Source organism: Bombus fervidus, chromosome 9 (assembly GCF_041682495.2).
Source record: "Bombus fervidus isolate BK054 chromosome 9, iyBomFerv1, whole genome shotgun sequence".
Taxonomy (NCBI): Eukaryota; Metazoa; Arthropoda; class Insecta; order Hymenoptera; family Apidae; genus Bombus; species Bombus fervidus.
Window position 1 is genome coordinate 10,080,270 of NC_091525.1, and position 12,062 is coordinate 10,092,331.

General features: G+C 39.5%; 2 protein-coding genes across 8 annotated transcripts in view; both read left to right on the forward strand.

The window, feature by feature from the left end:
- Mub (poly(rC)-binding protein mub) overlaps positions 1–12,062 on the forward strand; it is a 238,696-nt gene that overhangs the window by 205,124 nt on the left and 21,510 nt on the right. For 4 of the 6 annotated variants that reach the window (XM_072010161.1, XM_072010164.1, XM_072010162.1 and 1 more), the window contains 2 exons: positions 740–1,019; positions 6,270–7,051. In XM_072010161.1, the coding sequence (XP_071866262.1) occupies positions 740–1,019; positions 6,270–6,648 (659 nt within the window). In that variant the 3' untranslated portion in view covers positions 6,649–7,051. Of the gene's footprint in view, positions 1–739; positions 1,020–2,780; positions 4,731–6,269; positions 7,052–12,062 lie in introns of those variants that run through there. The other 2 variants (XM_072010167.1, XM_072010166.1) reach the window with 2 other exon arrangements.
- Eif2bbeta (eukaryotic translation initiation factor 2B subunit beta) overlaps positions 1–12,062 on the forward strand; it is a 242,431-nt gene that overhangs the window by 202,115 nt on the left and 28,254 nt on the right. The gene's annotated exons all lie outside the window — the stretch shown is intronic.

The following is a 12,062-nucleotide window of genomic DNA, read 5'->3' on the forward strand; positions in this document are numbered from 1 at the left end:
CGTATGGATTTCAGTGGAAGAATTAGCCAAAAATTATAATATTATTATTATTATTATTATTATTTATTACTCCATCTGTACAGCGTAGCTTTTACATTTAAAAATTGCACTTGGTTAGAGAACTTAAGGTATTTGTAGCGCGACAATATCTCTCATAAGTAAAACACTCTCTGAGACTGCAAAGTCATAGTCTTCACGCATGTCTGAGATTCTGTCACTAAGAAGAAATCTCTTGGTCGTCTGTACTTTCTACACGCGCACACTAACAGCAATCTTATAACATTATAACATACTGCACTTTGAACGCTGAAACGACTCGTATTACGTATTTCGCGTTACTTTTATTCGACAACGATGAGGGCTAAATTCTTTTTATAGAAAAAAAAAAAAGGGAGAAAGATTCTTCCAGCCTACACGACATAGTATTTTCTCGACAACTTGGCAAAAATGGTTCTTCCGTGATTAATCGGAAAGTAACTTTCGCAGCGTCTCGCGATAAAACCATCGACTTTGAAGATGAATATTCGCATTTCGACAAAGCTGGGCGCTTTAACAATCGAATCGCTTTATAGATAATACACCGAGTGTCGGGTATCGTGAAAATTCCGTAGAAATTGCAAGTTGAAGAATCGTAATAAGTCAATCTACGCTACGAATGCTTTAAATCTGAAACCTTTAAACCTTAACCCAGAAATTATGTACGTTGCAAATATACAAAATGTTGCTGGTTTTTTGGCAGCATTAGCGGCACTGGCTGGTAGTCAGCTACGTACTAGCAACACGAACAGGCAACAGCCAGCGGCGAACAATCAGACGCACGAGATGACCGTGCCAAACGAGCTGATCGGTTGTATCATCGGCAAAGGTGGTACCAAGATCGCTGAGATCCGTCAGATCTCCGGCGCTATGATCAGAATCAGCAACTGCGAGGAGAGGGAGGGTGGCGCCACAGATCGTACGATCACCATCACCGGAAATCCGGACGCTGTGGCACTGGCACAGTATCTCATCAGCATGAGGTGAGTACCGTGGCACTGGAGCATAGATATCACTCTGGCTTGCCTGCCATCTTGAAAAGAAAACGAAAAAAAAAAAAAAAAAAAGAAAAGTACGAAGAACGTTGGACGATCGTTATTTGATATTCATTATATTTTATGGCTCCCGATTAATCCCATAAGTAATGCAGCTTTTCCGATAGATGCATTTAGAATAATGGAATTTGTTGTGAACAAGAGGAATTCTATGAAGAATGGGTCACTGTCGTAGAAAATTTAGGAATGTAATCAGTGACCAATCTATTAAGGAGCGTTTGAAGAAGAAGTACTTTGTTTTAAAACAATTTCAGACTTCTTTTATCTATATAATTTACGCAGCGAGCTTCTACGTGTAAAGTGTCTATCATTATGCTAATATATTTCTAAACAAAGCAATCTTTATTTACGTTTATACGATTTTTGGCCCTCGATGAATCAGTCGCAACAAATTCTTGGTTCCTTGTTCCTACAATATCGAAAAATCCGTATTACTCGTAGGATGTTCCAATATGAAATAGACAGATAGATACATAGCATCCGATCGATCGTGCAACGTTCTCTCGACGAGATCGGTTTACTTTCTCTCGATCCAAGAGAGAGAACATTGTTTAAGAATTTTTCCATTATTCCTATCGGTACATGTCGAACTCGTCCCGGCTACGTATTGCGATATCTCGCGACACATCACCACCACCAACCCCCCACCCGCACCCCCAACGAACCTCTTTAACTTTCTGGTTTCTTTCCTTCTCTGGATCCAACGTGAAACGATCGTTGGATCGGATCTTGACTTATGTGTACATGTCGCCGGTGTAGAAACTTTTTTTTACACTATGCCCCTCGACGACGGAGAAAATGGAAGCCCAACTTCCCCGTCGACACCTCATAAAGAGAAAAAGAACAAAAAAGAAACCCTTTGATTCGCCTGTCTATTTTTTTCTTCTTTTTCTTTTTTTTTTTTTTTTTCTCTCTTGTGTTACACTCGTTCCTTCTGTAATTACCTTTCTTAGCCTTGGTGTCTTGAAGATGATCAAGTGAGACTAAGGGAATAGTCGAATTGCCGTCATCGCGACACCTCCCATCATGTTTATTACTGTTGTTACTGTTGCCTCTGGCGGCGACGAGCTGGCTACAACGACCTTGCAAACTATCGCCATCATCTTTAATCAACGCTAGGTTGTGGATATTTCTGCGGATTTGTATTTTTGCGAACGCATGAGATTACGTAAATGGAACTTCGATAGATAGACAGATAACACGCTGATGGAAAATCACATAAAATTCTTCGTGTTTCGACGTCTTCTTATAGTGATTTGTAATTTAATGTATATGACAATTTCGCGTTCTCCTTAGAATTTTCCATAAATGCATAAAGATCCACGATCTACCCATCTATTTACAGAGATTCTGTGTACGCTGTGTTATATTCGCGTTAAAAATCAGTACACTCACAGGTATAGGTTTGTTGCTATGGTTTTTGTCGCGTATCGTAGCTGACAGGTTATAGTCGGGAAGTGCGTCGTTTTCCCGGCACGTCGACGCCAGAAAAGTGTTACATGAAAGAGGTGGCGGTGCAGCAACGAGCGTTTTCTATGTGAGATGGATACGTTGCACGAGTGTTAAGATACGAGGTGATCCCTCGATGTGGAGGTACGTGGTGACGTGCAACGCGTGTCGTGGACCGCCACCTCGGTCTCTCTAGCGTATACAGGTGAGATATTCTCGTAGTGAAGTAAGATTATATAGCCTGTGAAGACGACGCAGCAACCGCGAACCAAGGGATCGCCGTCAACGCGGAGACGCCGGAAGACAATATCTTCGTCTGCCACGACGGAAGAGGATCTTAATCCTTTGTTTCCAGGTCCTGCTTTCCAGGTCCAGTACCCTGAGTATCCTGCAGACACAACTCCGCTCAACATCTGTTTCCCATTTGTCGCTGGCTGTCCTTTCAAGCAAAAAAAAAAAAAAAAAGATTTTGAAAAAAGAAAAGAATATATATAGTATACAATCACGATGACAGATATACGACACGTAGTCGAACGATTACAGCAATATATCGTTCCGTTTTGATTAGACGATCTTCTCCCGAAGAGTCCTGCAAAAAGCAATTATGCATCACTACAGCTCCTTTTTTTTTTTTATTTTTTTATCTTTTTTTTCTTCAAATACCCCAGTTGTTCGGTTTACGACGATCCAAAGCTTCTTCTCGGTCGAACTCGCTTTTGGCGAAGGCTTAATACGCTGTTTCTATAGAGTATTTAAATCCGATGAGATTAATCGCTTGAATATTGATCTATAATTAAGCATATAATAAATAACATTGTTGCAACGACAGGTTCGAAGCTTGGAAATCCAAACTCGATTCTAGAAAACTATGATTCGCTTGTTTTAATTCGATAAGGTTTCCCGTATGTTGCATTCAATTCAATTTAGACTTTGTCCTATGTCTAACGTAATATGTTCACGAGAAAACGTGCGTGCTCCTCTGAACGGAATATAGCGTTAATCATATTGGAGAACTCGATATTTATCGTAGATTATATTTTACTAATTTATTTGCCAAACTATCGTTAATCGTTTATTTGTTAAAATTATCGGTATGATGGATCGTTCAATTTTTGTTTCTGCAATTCGCCTTCGCCAAGAGTGTCACGCAGTCGCATCTTTATGTTCTAATTTGTACGTTTCCTCGCCGCTGATCATAGCGTTTTACCAAAAGATAACGAACGTGCACGGACGTAGATCATACAATACTTAATATATAATATCGTGCTATGGGACTGTTATCTCTTTCCATTCTTTTCATAAATATCGAGAAATTGAACGAGAATAAATATAGAAACGTGTACTAACGTAACGTAGTCGTCGACGAGATTCGAAACGATCGAAAACGCGTCTCTGTAGCGCATATTCAAACGCTCTGGAAAACGAGCAATTGCCAAACGAGCCCCACATTTTTGCCACCCCTCAAAAATAGCACGAGTACCAAGCACGATTGTCCTGTATATCTTTATATATTTAGCCGATTTGAAAACGCGAATCGTACAAACCTTCTTCACATTCTATTTCTTCCCACTTTTTACGAATTATAATCCATATTATATTTTATTCCAGATTGTCACTCATATATATTTTTATACTACTGCATCTGAATAGCGACCGAAAAATATATTCGTCATATATCCCGATTATTACTTCTTGTAATAACCCGTTCAACCACTTGGTCGTCATGATTATTACGTATCGTGTTTATCATCCCCCCGAGCACAATTCCCGCGGCCAAGATCTGCACTCCGCCGCGTTCAATTCCGCTTTCCGTTCGTCCTGTATACGCGTGACGTACGAGCCAATTATCGTGGCAACGATTTCGCTGGATCAGCAAATCCAGCAACTGGTCAAACTGCTGCATAGTTCCCGTACAGATGATACCCGTAGGCGGCGGAGTGCAAGTGCTGTGCCCCGTTTAGTTTGATTTCCGCTTTTCAGTGATTCACAGAGCCATGCTACGTTCCATTCCACTTTGCTAAAGTATCCGTGATGCGATACCGTTTTGAAAAGACTCATACAAATTCGATGTCATTACATGCTGATCGATGTTCGAACGCTTGTTGCTTTTCTTTTCTCGCTCTTTCTATCTCTTTCTCTCTCTTTCTTTTTTAATTTTTTTTTTTTTTTTTTTTTTTTTTTACAAGTATTCTCTGTATATTCGGAGAACTTCTCTTGTTTTTATGTGTCATGTGCAACGGACTATGGCTCTGTGCTGCGTCAGAGGAAAAGGACGTTGAGCGTTCGTCGACTAGGAACAGGAAATTTCTTGAAAATTTTGCGAGATACGAAAGTGAAACGAAACTTTGAGAAATTGTTATCGAAACGAACGCAGTCGAACGTCCTTTTCGATGACGGCAACTCCTCGCAGCGTGTCCTCCGCATCGGGACGCCATTTACGGTGCTCTTAGAGGCTGCATCGTGTACGATCGACGAAACGTGACGGCTGTATGTCGTTGGATGAAAAACGATACAGACAGATGCCGATGATTCGTCGGTGCACGGTGTCTCGAGACCGATAAAACGCGTCCCGACGACGGAAAAGTCTCCCCCACCCCCCCACGAACAACCACGTAGCCGGTGTACGTGAGAGTATCACGCTCCATAGAACACACCTGTGGCATAACTCTCTCTTTCTGTGAAGCCTGTTGAAAACCTTGCGACTCGAAGTCTTTCTTTTCTTTCTATTCTCTTTTTTCTTTCTTTCTTTCTTTCTTTTCGCGCCTGACATACATCACACTTAGCGTCCACACCACCTTGTCACTCTTTCGATCTATTTCTGTTTAATCGATATAACAACTCTGTTCTTTTAGCGGACCCGTCTTATTATTTTCATTTTACTATATCTCACACATCGCCATGATTCGCCTCTTTTCATTTCCTAGCCTCTGTTACTCGTGTACACGTCGCTGCGACTCTTCCTTTCTGTATATTTCTTTCTTTTCATCTGATCGTTTATCGAAACACTGTCCGACAAAAGGAAACACGTACAGTAGTGCTCGCTTAAATTCCAATAGAGTTTCGCCTAAATTCAAACGACCCAAAATCCGCTTATACTCCCTGTACTGTTCGAACTGTCGAGTGTAAATTAAACCTATCGACAAACACGGCGAATAGACATAGTTGGAATAAGTGAAAATAGCGATCATATTCCTATATATTGGAATGAAACTTTCCTATAAAATAATAAGAGTTTTGGGATTGGTATCCCATCACCTTTCTCTGACGGATTTTACTATATTCGTTCGACAATTTCCCTACACTTGATCTATTTGAGTCTATCTAAACGTCAATCGGTATAAGAAAAATTATGCCCAAGAAACGTGCAGATTCGCTCCACTCAATTACCGTGTATCTTTTGCATTAATCTCTCGTTTGTCCTCTCACTTGTTTCCGCTAAGTCTATTCTTTCCCTCTGCCGAGGAAATCTCGAGTCCTCCCGTACGAAACAAAATCGTCGCCCGCATCGCGAGCTTTGCAATCTGATCCTCGATTTAATTGTAATTTAATCGAGCACCGCTGTACACGCATATATATATATATATATATATATATGTGTGAAACACGAAAGTAGCCACACGCAAACATAACACACGCGCCCATATACTTACATAAAACTACATAAAACTGTTTTTATACGAGAGGAACGTTCCCACCCTGACCTTTTTACATTTTGTGTCTTTTCCCCAGTGTTGAACTGCAGAAAGCTAACCTAGAGGCCCAAAATACCCAAACCCCTGGCAGCGGTACCACTCCCGGGGCATCCGGGGCCAGTGCTTCTCCCTCTACTACCACTACCACTGCCTCTCCCTTGGCCAGCGCCATTCCCTTGGCTCAGCTGCTAAGCAAGCCAGGCGCCCTCAACGCCCTATCTAGCCTCACCGCCCTCGGCGGACTCACGGAATTGCTAGGTGGCGCTGCTGGTGCGGCTGCATCCGCTCTTCCGGTCCAGACAACCGGCGTTCACCGGTCGCACAAGTTCACGCCGAGGCTACGTAGCCCTGGCGCACCCGGGCCCACCGAGAGCGGCAAATTCAAATCCGAGCGCACCAAGTACAACCCGTACTGAGCCATCGACCACGAAGAAACGAAGGAGAGACGCGAGATCAGGGAGATCGTTACACGTACACGCGTTATTCATCACAATGACCATTACAGCCAATGCCACGATTACCACCAATACCACAACCACCACCACCACCACTATCATACACACACGGAACACGAGATTTACATCGGAGAAAAGTGCGTACGGACGCCAGGGTAGCGCGAGTCCTGATCAAGACTTGGCTAAGGATCGGACCAACACGATAGTTTCAGAACGGACTACCAGCGATGATAGCGATGATGATGCGTGATGCAAATTCATAGGGTAAGACGCGCCACGACCGTGCCACTTGCGTCCTACAATTGCTGGTCGCGGCATCGACCTTCGTGTTTTTCTTTTCTTTTTTCTTTTATATATATATATACATATATAAAAGATGTATATATATATATATATAAAATTATATGGTATATATATAGTCTTCTTCTTCTTTTCTTTTTCTTTTTCCTTCCTTTTTTTTTTTTTTTTTTTTTTTTTGTATACGATATAGACTGTACCGATCAATTTGTATTTCTATTTTTTGAAAAGGAAGGTTGAGAGATGGTTTAAAGACGAGATCCGACGCTAAGTCTTCGGGCCTTCACATTAAGCGCGACACGTCCTCCGAATCTGACTTACTTTTAGTCTGAACGTATCACTTACTCTGCGAAACGCGCGATTTTAACAGGATTTCCTTTCCCCGTTTCGTATACGGTTTCTGTTTTATTGGATAACGGTATTTGATTTTCAGAGAATCATAATGCATCGTATACCGTACGACGATGGTGAGTTAACGTCGACTCGGAGGACGCGACCGCTTGTGCACCGTCGCGAAACAGCCTTTTTTATATATATATATATATATGTATACATATATATAACATAATTACGATGAATTATATTAATTGATTAATGTCGGAAGTATAAAAGGCTCTTAATAGCGTTAGGCGATTCCGATGTAATTTTTTCTTGTAGCTATATAGCCCGACCACTTTTCAATTTTGAGAGAGAGAGAGAGAGAGAGAGAGAGAGCTAAATATGTCGTGCGTGTCGGAATTTTTATTAGAGAAAGGAAATAAATAATGGAACAAAAAAGAGGTTGGAAACGACGTGTGCAACATTTATTAGATATTACTATGATTTCTTTTTTCTTCCTTTCTTTTTTTTTTTCGATTATATCTTTTACATCATTTACACGAGAGAGAATGTACCTACACGAGAGATGAGTGTGAGAGAGTTGAATGAGAGGAAATAAAAAATGAGAAAAAGCGAAGCGTAATAATGGCGTGTTCAGATACGCATCGTGTCCGTAATCATGTAACCGTGCTCTGAAATCAACGCCGGACACTTCTCATCCGGAAATGGAATATGGTCTATCGCGACAGCGCGAGAGAAAGAGAAGAGGTTTAAAAAAAAAAAAAAATAAAAGAAGAAAAGAACAAAATGAGAGAATAATGACAAGAGAGCTTATTCGTACCTCGACATGAGGTTTAAACGCCGCTTCTTCGAACGATCGGAGTGAGCATAGACATATTGTACTCGCTAAAGAGACAGAGAGAAAGAAATGAAATATACGCAAGGTAATCAATCGATTTACGATAGTGGTCGTTTTATTGTAACGATAACGATGATAATTATATACGAATAAAGCAAATAATCATATTCACGAGGAACACGCTCGATTTATAATATGTATAGATATAAATATATATATATATATTATTAACATATGTATGTATATATAAATAATATATATATATATGTGTGTGTTTGTATACATATACACGTACATATTAATATACGGGAGATAGAGAAGAAAGTAACGATTCCCCCAGCGAGTTCAGATTAATTAGCGTTAATTAACATTTTAGATACGTATACACAATCTGTTTACACTTGTACCACTGACATACACAGACACACGTACACAGAAACATAAGGATGAAAAATAGATGAAAAAGATCGTGTTTTATCGAAGAGAAAAGTCGCATTCGCCGCGGATCGATCAGTCTTTTCTTCTGGCTCGTCCCTCAAGAATGTAAAATGCAGAACGAAGATATAACGACGAACGAAGAATGATATTTCAATAAAATATGAGTCGATCAAGATGGGAATATGAATCGAGTCGATCAATTTTATTAGGTTGATAAGGGAGGATCGAAAAAGAAGTAAAGACACGGTGAATGGACGTCGATTTTTAATGACGATCGGCTGCGTACGAGCTCCCAGATCAATGTTTGTGTGCTCAATTTTTAGTTCGTAGCGAGAGAAAGAGGAAGAGAGAGAGAGAGAGAAAATACGTTGCATAGATCAAGCGGATGTAGATTTACGATCGACGAGTGCTAGAACGCTTGTGCACCGATTTTTGTGCCGCGATATCGTGATCACGATAGATCGGATTCTTTGTTCTTTACGATCGTTCGAAGTTGCGTACTACGATTTTGCTGCCAGCTTTTTTATAATTTTTTATTTCTCGGTTTATTGGATTTGTGAAGCCTCGTTTATTTTCATTCATTTATATAATTAACACTTGAAAACTACCATTGAAGGAGACGCCGTCGTATATAGAATGTTATTTTACAAAACGATTATTATGCAATTATTTTAGTTTGGAAATCGATAAAGTCGAGCGTTGTGAACGTTTTATTATTATTCGTTATTAAAAGAAGTGATATCGAACGAAATTATTGAATCGAATAAATCGTGAACACGATCGCGCAGCTCGTAGCTATAATAAATGATAATTCATATTGCGTTTGACATTCTGTACACCCATATGTAGTCTTGTCCCATATTACATACATATATTTGGTTCTCTCTTGGAGACAATAATGATTTCTCACGTTGGTGGCGATTTCCGTGAAAAATCGACCAGACAAAGATTCTGCAAGTGAGAAAGAGTGCGTGTGATAGGATAGAGTGAACGAGAAACTAGCGTGAACGAGAGAAAAATAATACGATGAAACTAAAGCGATCTTTTTCTTTTTCTTTCTCATCGTTAAGGCGAGAAGGGAGGTTTGACAAAATATATCAAGATTCAAAGAGTATACACACACAGGATTTTGTAGGTAATGTTAGTCTTCAACTGTATATTGGTCTCTTATAAACGATGTCGCAGAGCTTGTGTGCTTAACAAGACATTAGCTACCCTGTATCTCACCTTGTTAAATAAAGCTAGGCGTGTTTAATACAAAAAAAAAAAAAAAAAGAGATGAAATACTTTGTGAAAAAGAAGCAATTTCGACGAGAATTGAACACACGAGAAAAAGAGATAATCAAATATCTCGGTATGGCTTAGAACGAGGTCTCGCAATGCGCTATAGTTATTTTCAAACAGTTTGTCTTTGAATAATAATAAATTATTATCTTGTTGGATAATATTATACAGCAAATTGGCGGTAAATAATAATTATTATTGTGTTATTAAAACGCTACTATTTGTCTTGTCACAATGAATTCTCTGTATTGGATATTGCTCTTTCGAATCGTTGATTCTCAGAAAATGAGAAAAATGTGACAAAGGTATGGTTAGCTGTAAATACGCGCTGTTCTGCGCCAGTTCTACCGTTATTTATACGTTCCCATCGATCCAGCCTCCCTGGAAGAAACTAATTCTGTAGTACTTTGCGCGACCACGTTTCTGGCTTCTGCTGTACTTTTATTGTTGCTACCTCCTTTTAGAAACCGGCCTCGTGTTTCGTGGAACGAGCGCCTCTGATCCGCGTCAAATCGAACAACGTGAAAACGAAAGAGAGTCGAATTTTACAACGAGCGACGGCGGATTTTTCATTCAAAAAAAAAAATAGATATAAAAAATGAATTTGTAATCGTAGCTTCCTTTTTGGCTATTCTCGTTACGTTGGTCCGTATGCAAAGGATGATGTATGGATATATGCAGATGTGTTAGAGAATTGATATTTTAATCCTTTGATATATTTGAATATTTTTTATTATTCTTAATGTTGAAGCATATAACAGTTTAATTTTGTGAACTATGCGTCGTTAATGATGAACGTGAGATGTATGAATATTGTTGGAAATTTTGTTGGAAAAAAGATGCAACAGGAGGACCAGAAATATCTTTGACATGTCATCGATGATCCACAATTTTATATCAAAACTTCGCGTATAAATATAGAGTGCAGTTTAAAGGTAAAGAAAGCTACGTATTATCAAACCAATGCCGCTCGTTCGCACCGTTCAATTATCCTCGGTTTGTGGATCGATTCAACCTGTAACAAACATCATATTCCACCGGAGTCGCTTTGCCTCGTATGAAAAATGCCTCTCAAATTGCTTTCTCGTTCGTCGATTTGGTCTGGATCCAATCCTCGAAGGATCAAGGAGAGTAGCATCCGATCGACATAAAACAATCGATGGGGAAATATCACGGTGAACCATCGATATTTTGCCTATATTTTCAATTTTTTTTTTTTTTTTCTTTTTCTTTTTTACTGCAATCACGAAACGACGATTAAAAGAGAAAAATGTTTAAGATCGTCGCGTGCCTCGTTCACGCAAATCTTCTGTTTGCAATCGATGCAGATTGCAACCTATTGCCGCGTATAGCATACAAATCTCTATGTATAGCAAACACGATACGCAGAGTGTACATGCATTATGTTATGTGTACATACGTGCATATATATATATTTCGAGAAAAAAGAAAAAAAAAAAAGATACGTACCAAGAGTGGAGAGACTCGTACAGAAAGAGGTGTAGAGAAAAAGGGAGAGAGAGAGAGAGAGAAGATGTATCCATCCAAACAACTTGACCCAGGCTCCTGCCCGTTTTTGGTAAGCACCATCCGCTCCTTTGTAGTCCCGTTAATCGACACATACTCTTCTTCCCAATTTTCGGCAACTAGCGATCTTATTCTCATTACACTATTCGTTTCTTTGTTACTTCTTTCTTTATATATATTTTTTATCTATTAATTAACCGGCTCTCTCGAATACCCGTTTCAAATATTTAACGTTCCGTTGTATTTTTTTTTTTTTCTTCTTCGCCTTTGTATCTAGTTTCCACGTTTTCACATTTTTTCTTTGATTTTTTTCATTTTTTGTAATCTAACTTTTTATCGTGAAACAGACGATGATCGCGACCAACGGAGTTGCCAACCAGAACCGATTTTACCGACCAGATCATCCGAACCCCTCCGGGAATCATTCTACGCGAATGATTACTATCAATTCGATGCACACCCTTTCATGCATGTTTCCGCTCGAACATTTTTTTGAGAACTGTACATTGCATTTGAGACCGCGTTAACTACGCTGTTATCGATACGCGGCGTTTGTGTGACCTCCCTTTCTATCCTTCTTTTTTTTTTTTATTTTGTTTTTCATTTTTTTTCTTTTTTTTTGGATTTTAATGACGGTTCACGGAAGATGTTC